We start from the raw sequence: 21,759 nt of genomic DNA, 5'->3' as shown, positions 1-21,759 counted from the left end.
CCGGTGTTCTTCCCTAAGCCCCATACAGACCCAAGCCACCGCAGCCTGCATACCCTCAATGTCCGTAGGGCCTTGGCATTTTATCTAGAACGGACCAGGCCATTCCGCAAATCAACTCAACTGTTTATTGCCATTGTGGAGCGAATGAGAGGCCAGCCTATCTCGACGCAACACTTGTCAGCATAGATTGTGCTTTGCATACGCACGTGCTATAAGCTCGCCAACATACAAGCCCCGGAGATCCGGGCTCACTCGACTAGGGCCCAAGCGTCCTTGGCGGCTTTCTTGGCGCAGGTTCCACTCCAGGAAATCTGTAAAGCGACCACCTGGTCGTCGATGCATACGTTCACAGCCCACTACGCGATCCATCATCAGACCAGAGAGGACGCAATGGACGTGAACAATCACTCGAAGAAGAAAAAACGGTTACCTACTTTCTGTAACTGTTGTTCTTCGAGATGTGTTGTTCACGTCCATTACACTTCCCACCCTCCTTCCCCTCTGTCAGAGTCACCGGCAAGAAGGAACCGAGGGAGGGTCGGGCCTGCAGGGATACATATACCCTAGAGCAGGGCGCCGCTCTGGCGGGAGGGGAGCCCTGCCGGCCCGATGGGAGCCACTGAGGGAAAAAGTTTCCGACGTCCGTGCACGCGGCGCGCGCACACCTAATGTGTAATGGACGTGAACAACACATCTCGAAGAACAACAGTTACAGAAGGTAAGTAACCGTTTTTTCTTTATCTCGCTGTGTAATCCTCAGGAGAGTGATATCGCTCATGGTAACCTGGATGAAATACGGGAATTTAATTAAGGGGACAGAGGTGGCCGTTCCTACTAGGCTGTTTGCCTGTGGCTGAAAAGAAATCCTCCCCTGCAGTTAGCCAAGCGCGGGGTGGGGTGGGGGTGGGAATTGGCCCTGAGCTTTTCGCATTTGGCTAGCAGGGATCTTCCCTGATACCAGCCACGCGGTGGGGGGAGGGGTAAAGCGATCATCCCAGAGAATTCATGGTGAGGTGGGGGTTGTTAGTTTGGTTCCTGCAGGGATCTTCCCTGATACCAGCCACGCAGTGGGGGGAGGGATAAAGCAATCATCCAGAGAATTGGATGGGGGCGGCGGTTAGTTTGTTTTCTGCTGCTGAAGGTTAACAGGAAAACCGCAGCACTCAACGGGCTTTGCTTGGTTTGTGGGAAAGGAAGGCGCAGAAGCCGAAAGATAATGGCTTACCATGGCCGCATGCAAGCCGAATTCTGTTGCCCGGACCTGCGTCTGTGATCTCTAGCAGCAAAGCCACAGGCACTCAATATTAAGAGGCAAAATGCGACCTGGCACAGAAATCACATGTGCTATGTAATGTGAATAGTGTTGGTCACTGTGAAAGAGCATAAGCATTGTTTTGCAAAATTTATCTTTTTAAAAAATTCTCTCCTTTTTTCCCTCCCTCCAGTAGCTGCAAATTTTTCAAGCCTCCCTCCTCCGTCCCAAAGGCTATCTCAGATAAGGTGTCGGAAAAAGAAGGTGCGAGACGAGATGTTCACGGAAATCATGGAATCCACCCGCAGTGAAAGAGCTCATCTGAATGAGTGGAAGGACACGGTTTCAAAGTATAGGAAAGAAGCCAGTGAATATGAGGATAGGAGGGACCAACGTGAGGACAGGAGAGATGCTCGAGATGAGAGGTGGCAGCAGGAAGATCAGAGGAGGCAGGATGCAACGCTGGGGCTGCTGCATGAGCAAACAGACATGCTCCAGCGTCTGGTGGAGCTTCAGGAACGGCAGCAGGATAACAGAGTGCTGCTACAGCCCCTGTATAACCCCCTTCCCCCCTCCCCATGTTCCATAGCCTCCTCACCCAGACGTGTAAGAACACTGGGGGGGGGGAGGTTCCGTACACCCTCCCATTCCACCCCAGTGGACAGCCCAAGCAAAAGGCTGTCATTTTTTTAACCTTTTTTTAGTAGCCTTTTCCTTCCTGCCAATCCTCCTCCCAAACCCCACCTGGGTTCTCTCCCTCTTTTTATAATCAATTAATAAAGAATAAATGATTTTTAAACGATAGTGACTTTATTTCCTTTGAAAGCAAGCTGGGGGAAGGGGGAGGGTGGTTCCTTACAGAGAATGAGTCAATAAAGGGGGCAGGTTTTCATGAAGGAGAAACAAACAGAAATTTCACACTGTAGCCTGGCCAGTCATGAAACTGGTTTTCAAAGCTTCTCTGATGCGCAGCGCTTCCTGGTGTGTTCTTCTAATCGCTCTGGTGTCTGGCTGCGCATAATCAGCAGCCAGGCGATTTGCCTCAGCCTCCCACCCCGCCATAAAGGTCTCCCCCTTATTTTCACAGAGATTGTGGAGCACGCAGCAAGCAGCAATAACAATGGGGATATTGGTTTGGCTGAGGTCTTAGCGAGTCAGTAACGATCACCAGCGACCTTTTAAACGGACAAATGCACATTCTACCACCATTCTGCACTTGCTCAGCCTGTAGTTGAACAGCTCCTGACTCCTGTCCAGGCTGCCTGTGTATGGCTTCATGAGCCATGGCATTAAGGTAGGCTGGGTCCCCAAGAATAACTATAGGCATTTCAACATCCCCAACGGTTATTTTCTGGTCCGGGAAGTAAGTCCCTTGCTGCAGCCGTTTAAACACAGTAGTGTTCCTGAAGACGGGAGCTTCATGAAACTTTCCCGGCCAGCCCACGTTGATGTTGGTGAAACGTCCCTTGTGATCCACAAGTGCTTGCAGCACCATTGAAAAGTACCCCTTGCGATTTATGTACTGGGTACCCTGGTACTCCGGTGCCAAGATAGGGATATGGTTCCATCTATCGCCCCACCACAGTTAGGGAATCCCATTGCAGCAAAGCCATCCACTATGACCTGCACATTTCCAAGAGGAAAGCCAAATGAATCCTTCAATAACAAGGTTATCGCTACTGAACTAACTCAAGTTTACCACACAGTAGTCCATCAACACTCCTATCACTCATGTGACTGTGAACTTAAACTGGCACCTACCTTCTATCCAGATTCAACGATTGCAAAGCACGTCAGCTGTGGCAGGATTAAAGCGGAGGCATTGATCAAAAATGTGCTGTCACTGCTCTCAACAGAATTTTTAAAAGACCTCAACAAGCCACATGGTCCCTATTTCTCAGTTGCCACAGATGCATCTAACAAGGGCAATGTGAAAACTTTCCCCTTATCACTGAGATACTGGACACCTGAACATGGGGTCCAAGATAAACTGTTAGACTTCTATGAGCAAAGCGAAGAGACTGCAGAGGCAATAAGCAACACATTACTTGAAAAACTTGTGACACACAAACTAGACCTAAACAAAGTGTCTTCCTAATGTGCTCATAATGCAAACGTGAATGATGGAAAGCGACAATCAGTGTACCAGAATTTAAAAAAACAAAATGAAAATATCTTGCCAGCAAACTGCCCTGCCCATGTTGTGCACAACGCCGTGAAACATGGTAGCAATACCCTACAAGTTGACATTGAGATTCTGGTGATTAAGATATTCAATCATTTCAGCAGTTCTGCTAAGAGAGTAGCAGCATTGAAGGATATGTTTGACTTTGTGGATATGGAGTATGCCACTTTACTGCGCCATGTTTCGACGCACTGGTTGAGTCTTTTCCCAGCTGTAAACAGTCTTGTAAATACGTGGCAGGCTGATAAGTGCTACTTTGTTTCTCTGGGCAGTGAGAAGTGCCCAAAATCTCTGTGGATGCTGTTCTCGGACAGGGAAAACGGTGAACAAGGTGAGGGGCCTAGAAAAGTTGAGGTTCATCTGTTTTTCCTCCTGAATGTCCTGAAAATCTTCAACGATACTGTGCTCTGTTTGGAACATGAGAGTATGACAGCATGTGAAGCGTATGCCATAGTGAGTACTCTGAGAATTAAACTTCAGCAATGGAAAAATGACATATTCTTTGGCTCCAAAGTTGACAGTGCATTAACTGAGATGCTGCCTGTCACTGCTGCATGTCTCCAGAAAGATTTCCTGAACTTTTACCATGTGTCGATCCTATATTTGGAGAAATGGTTTGATTTTTCAACAGCTGGCTACTTGTTCAATACCCAGTGCTTGAACATCAAAGTGAATAGGGTATTCGAATTCAAGGAGCTGTCTGCAGCCGTGACAACTGTAAACCTTCAAAAAAGAGTGGAGCTTGATCAGCTCTATGATGAATACTGTAACATCAAAGACATCAACTCCCAGTTGGAGCCTGGAAACTATTCAGTTGGGGAACTCTGGTCTCAAGTGCTGAGAAACAAGGACAGTAGCACTGAATTCCTGAACATGGCAAAGCTGGTGTCATACGTGCTCAGTATACCCATAAGCAATGCATACTCTGAGCGTGCATTTTCAATCATGAAAGGTGCATGAACTGATGTCCGGAATCGAAGCAGCATAGACTTGGTGCGGAGTGAAACCCTTGTCAAAATGAATTTCCAGATGAGTTGCAAGGACTTCTACAGCTTTATGATTGCCCAGAAGCAAGTTATGGCTATGGCAAAGTCAGCCAAAAAGTACTAGACTTCTGGCATATCTGAGAGATGCGCAAATTGGGAAGTTGATTTATTGACTGAATAAAAAACCCGGCCCTTTACCCCTGTTGTTTGTTTAGTGTACAAATAAATCTGTATGTTTAAATACGTATTACGACTAAGTCTATAATTTAGACTCACTGATTCCAGGCCTCTGTGACATAGTTTGCTTCAGCTGTCAGTGGCTGAAGCTGAGGCTGAAGGCAGAACTGGGGGCTTCCCCTCTGTGACTGCGGCTAGAACCGGGACCCGTCACTCCCCTGCCCTGCAACTGGATCTGACTTTGCAACCAGGATCTTGCGCCCCTGTCCTGCAGCTTCAGCTGGGGGTAGGGTGACCAGATTAGTAGTATAAAATATCGGGATGGGGGCGGAGCAAAAAAAAGCGGGGGCAGAGCAAAAAAAAAATAGTTTTCAAGGGGCCTGGGGCATTAGCAGGCCCCGCGCGCTGCCCTCCCCGCGGAGCCTCCCGCCCCTTTGCCCACCACGGGCATATGCGGGGCGCGGTGGGTCCGGGCGGGGGCAGCGCGGAGCGGGCAGGAGCCAGGTGGGCGGCAGGGGCCGAATCCCTGCTGCTGTGTGGGAGCCCCGCGCCTCTCCCTCCCGGTCACGGCTGTGGGTCCTTCCCAGTGGGACGTGCCTCCTGCTGCCCCGGGCACATGCAGCGCGCGTCCCCCGCGCCTAGTCTCCCTCCCGCCGGGAAGGAGCAGCTGGACGCGCGCTCCATGTCCGCAGGGCAGGCCGGGGGGCGCGTCCCACCGGGAAGGAGCTGCAGCCACGAGTGGGAGGGAGAGGCGCAGGGCTCCCCAGCAGCAGCGGGGATTTGGCCCACGCCCCCGCGCCACCCACCCAGCCCCTGCCCGCTCCATGCTGCCCCCGACCGGACCCACCGCACTACCCTGCGGGCTGCAGGGCTGGAGCAGCCTCCAGGCTACGCTCCCGGCCCCGGGTCCAGCAGTCCTCTGGCAGAGCAGTGGGGTTCACAGCTGAGCCCCCCGTCTCCCTCCCTTGCCAGCCCCCCTTTGCCCGCCCGGTGCCCGGGTGCTGGAGCTGACTCACCAGCTCCAGGATCAAGGCACCGCCCCCACCCCCTCCCTCCAGGCTTGTGCTGCCATGCTGCAAGCCTGGGAAGGAGGAGGAACGCTGTGTGGTTGGGGAAGAGGCGGGGCCAGGGCAGGGATTTGGGGAGGGAGCCAATGGGGGAAGGAGAGGGTGGAGCTGGGGGGGGGGGGCGAGCGCCAGAGCAGAGGGCAAATTTTCTTTTTTGTCCAGTTTCCCGACCAAACACTGGTCAGGACGCGGGACAAAGCAGCAAATATCGGGACAGTCCCGATAAAATCGGGACGTCTGGTCACCCTAGCCGGGGGCTGGAGCCGGAGCCCTGTGCCCGCGGCCCTGTGGCTTCTACTGGGGGTGGAGCTGGGGCCATGAGTCCTCGACCTGTGGTTTGTGGTGCGGGCTGCAGCAGGGGCTGTACAACCCCTCGCGCAGCTTCCTAGGGCCCCCTGGCGTGGCTCTGCCCCTGTCTGTCTGCATCGTCTCTCCTCCCGCCCCGCTCGCCCAAGGCGCCCGACATTGCACTCTTGCGATCTGGTCACCCTACCCCGCAGCCCCAGCCTAGTCCTGCACAGCAGCCGACCGGCAGCTCCACACGGGGCGAGGAGACGCCGGCTCTGCCCCCCACGAGCCCAGGGCCCCGCACGGGAGCTGGACGCGAAGCCCCGCCCCTCGCCTTGCCACGCCCCTTTGCCTGGCGGCTCACGTGGGCTCGGGACACGCTCAGCCGGTCACGTGAGCGTCTCCATTCGGCTTCTTTTTTTACTTACATCAGATTTAAATGTTTAACAGTCGCTGGTTGCGGATTTGGGGTTTTTTTTTTTTTAATTTCCCGTCGTCGGCCGTGATTGGTTGACGCTCTCACTGTGCGCATGAGCAGTGAGGAGACCGCCGGCCGGGGCGGATGCACATTGCACTGTACTGACTGCGTCTGTCTTTTGCGCATGCGTGCTGCGCATGGAGCTGGAGACAGCGCTCCGCTTCTCTACCCCCTGCCTCTGTTTTGCGCATGCGTGCTGAGCGGTGAGTGACGCGGTCTTGGCCCACCCACGGAAGTGGGTATGCGCGAGGCCGGAAGTGGCGCCAGTTGTTCTGTCGGGTGGGAGCTGAGGGGATCTTGGGCGGTCCAAGATGTCGATAGAAATCGAGTCCTCGGAGTGAGCGCGGAGCGGGGGGTGACCCAGGCCCTGTTCCCGGGGGTTCCCGAGCCGGGGGTGGCTCTGGCCCCGGCCCCGTTCCTGGGTTGGGGCGAGGGGTGGCCCCGGCCCCGTTCCTGCGTTGGGGCGAGGGGTGGCCCCGGCCCCGTTCCCGGGCAGGGGGTGTGATTCTGGGCCCGTTCCTGGGAGGTATGGGGTTGGGGGGTGACCCTGGGGCTGTTCCCTGAGGGAGGTTTGATCCTGACCCCTGTCTGTTCCTGTGGCTCCCCCCGCAGTGTGATCCGGCTCATTATGCAGTACCTGAAGGAGAACAGCCTTCACCGGGCCCTGGCCACCCTCCAGGAGGAGACCACTGTGTCCCTCAACACTGTGGACAGCATTGAGAGCTTCGTGGCTGATATCAACAGTGGGCACTGGGACACAGTGCTGCAGGCCATACAGTCCCTCAAGCTGCCGGACAAGACCCTGATCGACCTCTATGAACAGGTGGATGTGTTACCAACACAGTACCAGCCACACATCCCATTGTGCATTTATGAACACCATTCTGCTGCCATTAACCACAAAATCCAATCTATCAGAATGTTACAAGGAAAAATCATGAGCTGGTTTTGGGTGTCCTGGGCCAGAATGCGTGCTCTGCACCATTGGATGAGTGCCACTAAGCGAAAAACTAGGGTTGTGGAGAAGAAACAAATTGCAACATCTAATTGTCAAGATCTTTCTTCCCCCTGTGATGTACTGCTCAAATCTTAAAAGCTTTGGTTTGTAGAATTACTTTATAGATAGGAAGTTCATCTTTGGACGTGTGTCAAATACATACCTTCAACATCAATAGTGAACAAATGATCCTTGAAGTTTGAGGTGGAAAATATTTTTTGCATCTATATATAAAATCTTATCTCCATTTTAAAAAACAAATTTATTCAAAACAAGGAGAAATAATTTGTGAAGAATTTATTTTTTAGATCATATTCACACTTTGCAATAGTAAATACTATCCTATTGTTTAACTGTTAACATAAGAGTTGTATTTTATCTTGTGGATACTAACCATGTTTCTTTGTTACTCCAGGTTGTTCTTGAATTAATAGAGCTCCGTGAGCTGGGTGCTGCCAGATCCCTCCTAAGGCAAACTGACCCTATGATCATGTTAAAACAGACTCAGCCAGAGAGATACATTCACCTTGAGAATCTCCTGGCTAGGTCCTACTTTGACCCTCGTGAGGTAAGTTGTATTTGTGGATTTTTTTAAAAAAAAGTTATAGTTATATGACTTGGAGAATTTGTAACTAGCGTAACTGTTTTGCACAGCACACTTATTAATGAAAAGCTTACTCTGTTTAGTATTTTTTTCTGTGTAAGCCATCCCCATCTCTCAAATTCTGTATTTGTGGTTTCAGTATTGTTTTTATTCTGTTATGATGCTGCATTTTTTAATGTTTTTTGCAATTTTTATTAAGCACTTCATGAATACATCCTTTTTTAAGATTCACAAGTGGTTAAAACACTGGATTGAGACTCAGGCAATCATGGTCCAGTTCTTATTTCTGCCACATTGTTCTTGTGTGATCTTGGGCAAGTCACCTAACCCCTCGGTGCCTCATTTTCCCATCTTTAAAAAGCTGGAAACAATACTTGTCCACTCCTGTAGATCTGAAGATGTTTTATATATAAAAAAGTTATAAAATTGCCAGGTATTGACTATAATATATTTGTTTTAGAGTGGGTTTGTTTAAATATAATCTTAATCCCTTTATTCAGGTGTGTTTTGCATCTAGAATTTTCTTTGGCCCTCAAAATGCTTTTGTCTTTTTTTTTTTTAATTTGCTTCGCTCCTTGGCTCCTTAAACACTTGTATCTTATTTTTGGTCAAAGTGACATTGGTCTATGACAAAATTCTTGCAGGAAATGATAATTTCACATGTATCTTCTTCCTAGGCATACCCAGATGGCAGCAGCAAAGAGAAACGGAGAGCTGCTATTGCACAAGCTTTAGCTGGAGAAGTCAGTGTAGTACCTCCATCACGTCTTATGGCATTGTTGGGGCAGGTAATTTTTGAAGAAAATATATTTACTAACTATACCAATTTGTTTCTAGACTTGTAATGTATGAGACTGAAATTTGGGTGGCCTATTCCTAAGCTTTGGGTACGTCTACACTTACCGGAGGGTCCGGCGGCAGGCAGTCGATGTTCTGGGATCGATCCCGGAAGTGCTCGCCGTCGACGCCGGTACTCCAGCTCGGAGAGAGGAGTGTGCGGCATCGACGGGGGAGCCTCCCTGCCGCGTGTGGACCCGCGGTAAGTTCGGACTAAGGTACTTCGAATTCAGCTACGTTATTAACGTAGCTGAATTTGCGTACCTTAGTCCGAAGTGGGGGCTTAGTGGGGACCAGGCCTTTGCCACAGTAGAACCACGTTAATCTTACACTTTATAAATAGCACATGCAGATAAGTCTCTTCCCTCTTAACATCAATATTTTTCACAAGGAGGGTGGTAAAGCACTGGAATGGGTTACCTAGGGAGGTGGTGGAATCTCCTTCCTTAGAGGTTTTTTAAGATTTTTTGACAAAGCCCTGACTGGGATGATTTAGTTGGGGATTGGTCCTGCTTTGAGCAGGGGGTTGGACTAGATGACCTCCTGAGATCCCTTTCAACCCTGAGATTCTATGATTCTATTTAATAGCTATAGTAAGAGGTCATGTTCCTAAAATTGATGTTTAGGGGGTTTTTTTTTGTTTGTTTTATTAAATAGGTTGCAAATACTTACTGGTATTAATAGATGATAATAAATAAAGCTAAAATAAACTATTCAAATAAATTGTATTTCATGAGATTTTGTCCCTGCTTTTTAAATTGATTATTCCTTTTCAAAACTCAGTGACTTGCAATGGACTTCCTGGTGAGTGTGAACTAATAAAGTTCTACTGTAACTTTTTTCATTGCTTAAATTTTATTTAAAGTAAATTAAAGAAAGAGATCTTGGAATCATTGTAAATAGTTCTCTGAAAATTTCCACTCAATGTGCAGCGGCAGTCAATAAAGCTAACAATGTTAGGCATCATTAGGAAAAGGATTGATAATAAGACTGAAAATATCACAATGCCTCTATAAATCCATGGTATGCCCACATCTTGATTACTGCATGCAGATCTGGTCACCCCATCTCAAAAAAGATATATTGGAAATGGAAAAGGTACAGAGAAGAGCAAAAAAGTGATTAGGGGTATGGAACAGTTTCTGTATGAAGAGAGATTAATAAGACTGGGATTTTTCAGCTTGGAAAAGAGACAACTAAGAGGGGATATGATAGAGGTCTATAAAATCTTAACTAGTGTGGAGAAAGTGAATAAGGATGCACTCTATGCATCCGAAGAAGTGAGGTTTTTACTCACGAAAGCTTATGCCCAAATAAATCTGTTAGTCTTTAAGGTGCCACCAGACTCCTTGTTGTTTTTGTAGATACAGATTAACACGGCTACCCCTGATACTTGAATAAGGAAGTGTTATTTACTTCACATAACACAAAAACTAGGGGTCATCCAATGAAATTAATAGGAAGCAAGTTTAAAACAAACAAAAGGAAGTACAGTAACTCCTCACTTAACGTCGCTCCGGTTAACCTTGTTTCATTGTTACATTGCTGATCAGTTAGAGAACTTGTTTGTTTGAAGTTGTGCCAATGCTCCCTTATAACGTTGTTTGGCGGCCGCCTGCTTTGTCCACTGCTTGCAGAAGGAGCAGCCCGTTGGAGCTAGCTGGTGGGGGATTGGAACCAGGGTGGACCGGCAGCCCCCGCATCAGCTCCCCTAAGTTCCCTGCGTGGCAGCTGCCCTGCAGGCTATCCCTAGGCAGTTCAGATATCCTTCTCCCCACTGCGGTGTGCTGCTCCTGTCCTCTGCCTTGGAGCTGCTCCCGGAAGCCTCCTGCTTGCTGTGCAGGGGGTCGGGGGGAAGAGCAGTGCTAATGTCAGGGTGTCCCGCTCCCCCTGCTCCCTGTACCCAATCTCCATAGAGTGGGGGGGACAGGACAGGGATCAGGACGGAGGGAGCTTGCTGGCAGCAGCTGCTGTCTCAACTTGCTTAAAAAGGCAGTATACTCAGAGTGGAGTCAGCGTACTTAAAGGGAAAATGGGTGTCTCTCTCTCTCTCACACACACACACACACACACACACACACGCAATCTCTCTCTCGCTGTCTCTCACATATATGCACACACACACGCACACCTGGCACTTTGGAAAGTGGAGGGAGTGGTGCACTCCAGTGGGATAGCATGGGTTCATCATTACATTCAGTTTCCACAGGGGAATGTTTGCAGCCACTGCCATGCTTTGTCTCCTCCCTCCATTCCTGCTGGCTTGTAGAGTGTGAGGCTACATTAGCAACAATATATGGTCCCTTCTGACCTTAAAGTCTATGAGTCTAATGTGTTAACCCTTGAGGGCTCAACCAAGTGCTAGTTCATCATTTAGCAGTGAGGCATTCCCTGGGAAATATCCCACCTCTAACTCCACCACCTCAACCAAACTTCACAAGCATCATTTCTTTAAGTTGTTTGTTTAAAACTTATTGTGTGTGTGTATATATATGTATATATAGAGAGAAAGAGAATGTCTTTTGTCTGGAGAAATTTTTTTCCCTGGAATCTAGCCCCTCCCCCCCATTACATTAATTCTTATGGTGAAATTGGATTCGCGTAACATCGTTTCGCTTAAAGTAGCATTTTTCAGGAACATAACTACACCGTTAAGCGAGGAGTTACAGTACTTCTTCACACAATGCCCAGTCATCCTGTGGAACTCCTTGCCAGAGGATGTTGTGAAGGCCAAAACTATAACAGGGTTCAAAAAAGAACTAGGTAAGTGCATGGAAGATTGGTCCATCAATGGCTACTAGCCAGGATGGTCAGGGATGCAACACCATGCTCTGAGTGTCCCTAGCCTCTGTTTGCCAGAAACTGGGAGTAGATTACAGGGGATGGATCACACTCAATGATTGCCTGTTCTGTTCATTCCCTCTGAAGTACCTGGCATTGGCCAGTGTTGGAAGACAGAATAGTGGGTTAGATGGACCACTGGTCAGACCCATGTGAGCATTCTTATGTTCTCATATATATTGATTTGAAATAAATATTATGTCCTGTGTTGGGAAAATGATTATTCTACTGTAGTGGCTGTGTAGGATTTCAGAATAAAGTAAATTTTATTCTTCTATTTGTTCACAAAAGGACTATTTTATATGTAAATAGTTCTTTGCCATCTCATTCAGAACTAACTACTAAATGTGTACAACTTCATATTTATTTCATCCTTTGTAAATAAAGTACTGAAAGGAAAACAATTAGGGAGGGCCTGCAGCTATTCTCACTTGTAGGAACACTTGGAAATAACAAAGATATGCTCAAACCTTTGCATTGGTTTCCAGAGTTCTGGCAACAGCATTGCTTTGAGTAACTAATCTGAAAAATCTTAGAGTGGCCACTCAGTTCAAAAGTAGAAGTGCTAAGTTTATTGAAGATTTCTAGGAAAAGCTTGCTATCCTAAGTTTCAGAGTAGCAGCTGTGTTAGTCTGTATCCGCAAAAAGAACAGGAGTACTTGTGGCACCTTAGAGACTAATTGTTAGTCTCTAAGGTGCCACAAGTACTCCTGTTCTTTTTGCTATACTAAGGAATTTGGTGTAACACAGCCCCTCCTGAGAGGATTACACTGCCTGAACTTACTTCATGAAAGGGATCTCTATAATCATTTTGGCTTCTCATAAGGCACTGAAATGGCAACAGCACCAGGGACTGCTTCCTCCGGGGATGACAATTGATTTGTTCAGAGGTAAAGCAGCCGTGAAAGATGTAGAAGAAGAAAAGTTCCCCACACAGCTGAGCAGACATATTAAGGTAGAATTGTACTAACTTTTTTCTATATAATGCTTGGTAGTACTTGCTGTAGTTATCTTAAGCCAAGTCTTTCATTTTAACTCCCAGTCTTCACATGCTCATAGCTTTTTGAAAATTTATCCTTTTTACTTAAATTTTTCCATGCCTGGTCTTGGCCCAGAAGTACATCTGTGGAAGGTTTGATGAAAACTCCAGTTAAGGGTGGGGGAATGCTAATTACATTTCAGGAAAATATAGATGTTTTTCCAATTTCAGCTGGTTTTGAATTTTGAATTTTAAAAGCTGTTGTGTTCTGGTTGATTAAGGTTCTCATTGTCTACAGGAAAAAAATGATTCTTAAAAATTTGGTTTTGTGCATGCATGTTAGTAACTTCCATTAATCAAGGGAACTTTGATACTAAGTGCAGCACTAAGTTATATTGTTGTAACTAATATCTTTGTAGAAAGCTTTCAGCAACAAGAACAAAAAGCTTTTCAGACAGATTTCAATACAGAAACAGATTCTGCTCTGAAATGTCTGTGCTTTTGCAAAGCTTGATTTACAGCAGACGACTTTTCTGTTGTGGAGTTTCCAGGGTTTATAGGTGAACTCCATAAGCCCAGTAGTTCCAGTTCATGCTCATTCGCTCTGCCAGTTTTCTCTGCAAGCTGCCTGTTCTGATAATAAACAGAAAATGTGGTTTACAGGCGTCTGTGTGTCAGTGACCTGGACGTGAGCAGTCAGGTCTAGTGGTTGGAGCAGGAATCGATACCCAGAAATCGGAACCCAGGGTCAGAGCTAGAGGCCAGAGCCAAGGGTCAGAAGCTGAGCTGAGGATCAGAACCAGGTTACCTGCAGTGAGGCAGGAGCAGGATTAGGAATAAGCAGGTGCAGGAGCTATTGCAACCCTGGGCAAATGCTTTGAGCAGCTGGTGAACTGCTACTGCTGCTGTGCTTAAGAGCCAGTCTGCTGACTTTGGCTACACCACCTGGTTGGTAGGAAATCAGGCAGCCTACTATAGGCGAGCTGTGCTCGTTAGGTTAACTAGAAACTGGCTCTGCTGCTTGCTTGTGTTGGTATATTTCTACCAGTCACTAAACTCACTTATTTGTAATTGCTAGAATGAATCAAAATTTTCATCAAATTTTTTTGACAAAAACTGCATTTTCAATCATAATGATTATTGTTGTGGAAAAAAATAATTTTGGTTCAAATTTTGTATTAGGACAAATTTTGAAATGAAAAATTTTGTTACGCTTCTGAGGAGGAGAAAAACTTTCTCACTCTTGTACTTTACCTACCCCCTTTTTTCTAGTATGGGGGTGGGAGAGGAAGTGAAAAGTGGCTTTTTCTCTCTGAATTTTTTTCATGTAACAAATAGCATTTCAAACAAAACAATTTTTATTTCTTTTGTTTTTTTCAGCTGTATTAATTAAAGTTACTTATGTTTGTTAAATAGACATTGTAAAGGTCTCAATTGACATCCATGATTGCAAAAATTAATGAAAACTAACCTGACTAATTTTGAAAGCATAGACTGGCAGACATAGAAGTAAAGCAGCTGCATAAATAATTCTTGATCAAAAGGGAGTGTGTGTTTTTTTGTTTTTGTTTTGTTTTGTTTTTTGATTTTTAAGTAGGCAGCCCAGTAAAGCTGGCGGCTGTTTTCCACCACTAACTTAAAATAAATTAACTTTTAGCCCTAGAATATATCATATACTGGCACCAAAGAGTTAACTTGGTTTAAAATGAAACTGACCTCATATTAAAATCCTATTTTTATTTCATTTGAAAACAGTTTGGCCAGAAGTCACACGTGGAATGTGCTAGGTTTTCTCCAGATGGTCAATATCTGGTAACAGGCTCTGTGGATGGATTCATTGAAGTGTGGAATTTCACTACTGGAAAGATCAGGAAGGTAAATTAGTTCTGGATTAATTTGACTGGGATGTGGATTGATTGGTGGTTAGTGCATTTTTCAACTCTGAAACCAGGTTTCAAATCCAGATGAATCTAGCTAAAATGAATTTGGAGAGGAAGGCTAGTCCCAGTGCTGACCTGGGAGGTGCAGATACAGGATCAGTTCTGTGCTCTGCCACAGACACCCTGTGTGACCTTGGACAAGTCACTCAATCTCTCTGTGCCTTAGTTCCCCATCTGCAAAATGGGAATAAAAGCACTGCCCTACTTCACAGAGGTATTTGAGGATGAGAATATTAAATTATGAAGTGCTCAGATACTATGGTAAAGGGGGCCATATAACGTACCCTTAATAGACACACAGAAATAATTATTGCAAAACCACTACATGGTTTGTTGTAGTTAGCAGTCTCATCTGGAGAAATACTTGGGGTTGAGCTGGTAAGAAGACTAACCAGTTGCCAGAGTGATCATTCCTGTAGGCTGGTGCCATTGATTGAACAGAGCTGAGCATGTCAGGTGGAAAACTGAGGCATGAGTCAACCCAATTCTTGCTTTTATTTATGAATTTAAAAAAAATTATTTTCACTTATAGTTTCTGGTCATATACATATGACATAATAAAACAGATAAGATTGAACAGATAGGGGTCCAAGTTATCAAGTTCTGGGGTACCAGGAAGCTTTTCTTCCCTTCTGAGTTTCTGGACTTGGGCCCTTGTTCATTTGGTTTTTGATACCTTCCCATAATACATATTCATCAGCTTTAATGCAATCAACATTAAGATAATGCTTATATAACCCGTACAATACATATGGGCGAGCTTCAATTTATCTAATGTTTGCTGTCCCCTCTTTTTTCGTGTCTTCATGTCACCTTACCCATGTTTTTCCCAAAATTGGGACTTTTTAGCATTACGTTTTGTATATTTTATTGTATCGATTAACTTTCCCTTATGTACATCCTCCAATATGATACATTCCATGAACAGAATATCACCTTTGTCTTATCAGTTGTAAGCCTCATTTAAGCAAATCTACATAAGAGAGAAATTGGAAGACAACACTCTTGTCAAGTAAAGACTAGCAAAAGCCTTAGCATAAGTATTACTGTGGCCTATCCAAACTCATTCACTATACATAGTTTAATGTTAATAATTTAGGATTAATACAATATAGCCCTTATTTTTGCCATTTAACAATTTTTCATCTTTGGATATCATAGTTCACAACGTGTATCATCCTAAATTATTCATTAACATAACCTTTATTTTTGTTATTTGATTAGGTTAGCTATGGAGAACGACATGCCCTGCTATCCGAATATTCTTATCTTTTTCAACTTGAATTTTCAGGGTACTTTTTGCTCAAAGTTTAGCACCACACTTGTAAATCGTTAAAAAACCTTGTCAGTAATTTTGCCTGTTGCATTTTGAAGTGCTTTATTCAGTGTAGGGCCTAGGTTTGTGTTTGGTCCTCAATACTCCTCTCTCCGGCACTCTTCGAAATGCAGTATTCTCAAGGATGTGACTTATTTTACATGATGGGGTAGAGTGCACATTCCAATGCAGGGTCTTTTTTGCCAATCTTTAATATATGCTGTATTTTATAACACATTATAAGCAACGAGGTAATTATTAACACTTTCATCTGAAGAAGTGGGTTTTTGACCCACGAAAGCTTATGCCCAAATAAATCTGTTAGTCTTTAAGGTGTCACCAGACTCCTCGTTGTTTTTGTGGATGCAGACTAACACGGCTACCCCTCTGATACTTATTAACACTTGTGTACATAACAATATTTTAAAACTAAATGCTACAACCAGGTGGTACCCAAATGTGTTTGTTTGATCCCATCATCTGATTGGTTTTAATATTTGTTTTATGTGATTATTTGCTGTATTTAATTTTTTTATATGAACTAAATGCTTTGTATTTTGCAGTGATGAAGAATTTAGGTATATATTTAATTTAGCAATGGGTACTATAAAGTTAGGAAGCAGCCTCAGAACCAAAGCTTGGTTGACTTGTTATTACTACTGGTTCAACAAATTTGGGTATAGGTATGATTTTTACTGATTCAATCATAGTTTTGAATTTAGAAATAGAACATCTGTTGGACTGATTAATTGGGGATTCTTTCCCTCCATAATTGTATTTTAGTTATTATGTGACCACACAGTATTCTCCATTCCCCACATATGTGGCACAGGTTTGTTATTCAAATTGCAGGTGCCAGATGGAATGTGGCCTGTTCAATTTTCATGAACATAATATACCACTTACAGTTGTGAGCTGAATTCTTCCATGAACCGATGGCAATTAGCTATTGCTGTTTAGTTTTAGTTCTCTTTTATCCTCCATTGCTGTGACTGACAGATCTTCTTGCTGTTTCATTTAGGATCTGAAATACCAAGCACAAGATAACTTTATGATGATGGATGATGCAGTTCTGTGCATGTGTTTCAGTAGAGACACAGAAATGTTAGCAACTGGAGCACAAGATGGGAAGATCAAGGTACAAGTTTTAGGACATAGAAACTGTTAGGAAGTGCAGAAAGATTAGGCTAAATCAAATGTATGCATTGCACCCTTTAAATTTGAGGAGCGTGAGAGGTGGAAGAGGGTCTAATACTCAGTTCCTATGGATAATTTCCCCATGCACTGAAAACAAATTTCTTGCTATAATTTCATACTCTCCAGTCTTAAAGTTGGCCTACAAAGGCACTTTTTAACACACTTTTGGATTATAGTATTGTGCCTGTCTTAAGAAAGGAATTGATTTTACACTCAGGGTATTGTGGGTTTCATGCCCTGTGATCTTGTTACACAAGGCTGCTAAATATATAATTATACAAGCTAGTGGTCTGTAAAGGTCCACTTGTCTTGCTAGTTTGGGAAATTTTTCAAATCATATCCTCTAGAAAAGGAGATGAGTATGCATGTTCAATAACTACTGTCCTTTAGACTTGCTTAAGGCATTTAGTATGTGCAGTGCATTCTGTATGGTAGCCTCAGATATGAACAAGTATAATGTCTCTATTTGTGTATCTAACACTCTGGTTTTGAGATGCTCCCACTATGACCCTCTAGAACAGTGGTTCTCAATCTGACACCTCTGGGGAGTTGCCATCTGGAGTTGCAAGCTCACTACTGGAAGACTTGTGTCATGTTTCAGGTCAACTGCACCTCTGTTCGCTCTCTGTGGTTCACCAAGGGCACCCACTGTCAGGGTTCTGGCTCCCCAGCTGTCACTCTTTTGGGTGGAGATCTGTGTCTCACTCCTCCTGAGCGGGGTATTTCCAGGCTGCACAGGTCCCTGTCTACACTGAATTTTCCAGCAAGTCAGACTGCCTAAGGAGGCCTACTTTTCTTTCTCCTCATAGGCTATAACAATGTAATTGCCCATAGTTATAAAGTACCACACAGCTCTTCCTAAGCAAGCACACTTCCAAAGGTGAAAGCATTACTGGGAAAACATGCTAAAACAGTAAAAGTCACCACAACTCCAACAAGGCCTCTGGTAGGAGTCAGTCCTTCACTACCCACCAAGGGGTTTTACTGTGGTTACCAGTTCGTAATTGTCTTGGCTCAGAACAAGCACGCTCATGAATAAATCAGCCCATCCTTCTTTGGCTGGGGTCTTTGATCTAGAGATTCTGGGAGCAGGTAATCAGTAGCCAATGGAAAAGGCTGAGGCTTTGCATAACTGGTTTGGAGGGGTACATTTGCATTCACCTCCTCCTAGATATTTGCTAGGAAACCCACTTAACCAAAAGTTCATTCGCATCTGGCACATTCTTTAAACAAGTCCTTTGAAGCTGATACCACTTCCCAGTGTTTACATTAGTCATGTCTGCCCACAGAGAGATTCCATACAATCCCACAATAATACATGAACATCTGCATTTTGAATACAATGAACTCCTGTGATACTTAAACTTAATTCAAAACGGTTTAACTTAATTCAGTGAGGGTTGTGCAGGATATGGCAGTGTCTATCACAACTTGTACTCTAGTCTTTCTTTAGTTTATTTCATGAGTTTCCTCCCACCCCCGGCCTCTGCCTCTCAATGTGCTAATTAGCAAAACAGTTTAGAGTATCATAAGTAGTTGGGATCCAACATTTAGATTGTGTGTTAACTTAAAAAAACGACAAAACCTAATGGGAATGTTTTCATGACGTTTATTAAATGGCAGGGAAAGCAGATGATTGGTTGTATGCCCTGCAGCATTTGAAACCCTGCCATGGCAGAGCATACTGTTAATGCATGAGTACCCAAAAGTGACTAGAAACACAAATGAAATTAGCCTGTCTTCATTGTCTTAATATGAATAGTCCGAAATGTAAACCGCATAAATGATGGAAAACAGAACTCATCTGTTAATCGGTGTTAATGCAAATGAGGGGTTTTGAGTGACATTTACCCTCTAAAGGGAAAGGAAAGGATAGCTCCAAGGCGAAATTTTATTTTTTGTTCCAAATCAGTGGCCTTTTGTTCCTTTCTGGAGGAGGAGGGGGTGGAAAGTCTCTTACAGCTTTAGGCCAGGCAGCCCTCCGCACTAGTAGCAGCCCCATTGCTGACAGGTGCAATCCTTCTCGTAGAGCTAGGCTCGTATGACTAATAGGAGTGCTATGGCCATCAGTGTTCCACACCAGGAAGAGCTGCCAGGACAGATGAGTTCAGGCATCCGTAAAACCAAACCCAGATAACCTAGAGTTCTGCAGTCTCAAGTAGTAAACAGCTCCTAAGTTGGAGATCAGCTTGAGGGCAAGTCACTTATACAAGGAAAGGGGAAACTGATGTGGAATAGATAAGAACATAAGAACAGCCATACTGGGCCAGACCAAAAATTCATCTAGCCCAGTATCCTGTCTTCCGACAGTGGCCAATGCGAGGTGCTTCAGAGGGCATGAACAGAACAGATAATTATCAATTATCCCCTGTTGCTCATTCCCAGCTTTGGGCAAACAGGCCAGGGAAACCATCACTGCCCATCCTGGCTAGTAGCCATTGATGGACCTATCCTTCATTACTTTATTTAGTTCTTTTTTGAAACCTGCTGTAGTCTTGGCTTTCACAACATCCTCTGGCAAAGAGTTCCACAGGTTGACTTGGTGTTGTGTGAAGAAATACTTCCTTTTTATTTGTTTTTAACATGCTGCCTATTAATTTCATTGGGTGACCCTTAGTTCTTGCATTATGAGAAGGAGTAAATAACACTTACTTATTTACTTTCTCCACACCAGTCATGATTTTTGTAGATCTCTATCATATCCCCCCTTAGTCGTCTCTTTTCCAAGCTAAAAAGTCCCAGTCTTATTAATCTCTCCTCACATGGAAGCTGTTCCATATCCTTAATCATTTTTGTTGCCCTTTCCTGAACCTTTTCCAATTCCAATATATCTTTGTTGAGATGGGGCAACCACATCTGCACACAGTATTCAAGATATGGGCGTACCATGGATTTATATAGAGGTAATATGATATTTTCTGTCTTCTCATCTATCCTTTTCTTAATGATTCCCAACATTCTGTTCACTTTTTTGACTGTCGCTGCACTATCCACAATGACTCCAAGATCTCTTTCTTGAGTAGTAACAGCTAATTTAGACCTCATCATTTTATATGTATAGTTCAGATAATGTTTTCCAATGTGCATTACACTGCATTTATCAACATTGAATTTCATCTGCCATTTTGTTGCCCAGTCACCCAATTTTGTCAGATCCCTTTAACTCATCACCATCTGCTTTGGACTTAACTGCCTTGAATAGTCTTGTGTCATCTGCAAATTTTGCGATGTCACTGTTTACCCTTTTTCCAGATCATTTATGAAGATGTTGAATAGTACTGGCCCTAGTACAGACTCCTGAGGGACACCACTATTTACCTCTCTCCATTCTGAAAACTGACCATTTATTCCTACCCTTTGTTTTCTATCTTTTAACCAGTTACTGATCCATGAGAGAACCTTCCCTCTTATCCCGTGATGGCTTACTTTGCTTAAGAGCCTTTGGTGAGGGACCTTGTCAAAGGCTTTCTGAAAATCTAAGTACACTATATCCACTGGATCCCTCTTGTTCACATGCTTGTTGACCACCTCTACCAATTCTAGTAGATTGGTGAGGCATTATTTCCCTTTACAAAAACCATGTTGTCTCTTCCCCAACAAATCATGTTCATCTGTGTCTGACAATTCTGTTCTTACTATAGTTTCAACCAATTTGCCTGGTACTGAAGTCAGACTTACAGGCCTGTAATTGCTGGGATCACCTGTGGAGCCTTTTTAAAAAATTGGCATCACATTAGCTATTGTCCAGTCATCTGGTATAGAAGCTTATTTCAATGATAGATTACATACCACAGTTAGATGTTTGTAGGGGAAAGTCCTAGTTGCTGGGTTGATTGGAATCTTTCAGATCAGCCAATCACTTTCAAAGGAGAGGTATGTTGAAGATATTTGTAGTTTGGGTTGAATCACTGCAATGGACAGTAGCTACCTATGTGATGAGCTTGCAAATTAATGTCCCCATTTCTATTGTCAGTGACCCCCCATAGTTCTGTTTTAACATGGCTTTAAATTAAAATAAAGTTGGGATATTGGAAGGGTTTGACTTAAACACAGAAAGCCAAAGACATTGAAATTTAAGGCTTGACACTGGGGGGGTGGGAGAGGGCAGAAGTGGGTGGATAAACTATCTCCTGAACCACATGTAGGTCACCTGCTGTCCTTAGTCTGGCCTGTCTCTATACAGGGTTCTCTGTCCAGCACTTTGATTACCCTAAATGCTACCATATGTAGGAGCAGCAGAACTGAAGATGGTAATTTGGGCTAACTGAGCCCCCTGTGTGGGTTCAGGTGAGAATCTGTTACTTACATAATTTGCCAAATCAGCCTCAAGACTAAATACTCCCCAAAAGCTTTTAGCTTTTTTGAAATCCTTTGCTTAGTCTAGCACAGCCGAAACTCCGCCCTACCTTCTGTTGCTGAGCAGGACTGGAACAAGCAGATTGCATGTAGGCTGGCTTTCCCCATTAGGCTGCATGTTGAATAATACATAAACTGTTATGAAGCAATTAGGGCTGCTGTTGGTGTACCTGATACAAACCCACAAAAACAAGGCAGTGAAAAGTTCAACCACCTAACAGTCTAGACCAGGGGTATGCAACTTTTCGGAAGTGGTGTGC

The 21,759-nt window shown here is 44.5% G+C and overlaps 1 protein-coding gene across 1 annotated transcript in view; it reads left to right on the top strand.

Annotated features, from left to right (window-relative positions):
* The first annotated feature begins 6,669 nt into the window (after nt 1–6,669).
* SMU1 (SMU1 DNA replication regulator and spliceosomal factor) overlaps nt 6,670–21,759 on the top strand; it is a 28,198-nt gene continuing 13,108 nt past the window's right edge. The window contains exons 1-7 of the mRNA XM_054032875.1: nt 6,670–6,770; nt 7,046–7,256; nt 7,846–7,998; nt 8,712–8,822; nt 12,539–12,667; nt 14,447–14,566; nt 16,968–17,084. Coding sequence (XP_053888850.1) covers nt 6,745–6,770; nt 7,046–7,256; nt 7,846–7,998; nt 8,712–8,822; nt 12,539–12,667; nt 14,447–14,566; nt 16,968–17,084 — 867 coding nt within the window. The 5' untranslated portion in view covers nt 6,670–6,744. The remainder of the gene's footprint in view (nt 6,771–7,045; nt 7,257–7,845; nt 7,999–8,711; nt 8,823–12,538; nt 12,668–14,446; nt 14,567–16,967; nt 17,085–21,759) is intronic.

Source organism: Malaclemys terrapin, chromosome 6 (genome assembly GCF_027887155.1).
Source record: "Malaclemys terrapin pileata isolate rMalTer1 chromosome 6, rMalTer1.hap1, whole genome shotgun sequence".
NCBI lineage: Eukaryota > Metazoa > Chordata > Testudines > Emydidae > Malaclemys > Malaclemys terrapin.
Note: the sequence above shows the minus strand (reverse complement) of the source record. Positions and strands in the feature narration are given on the sequence as shown.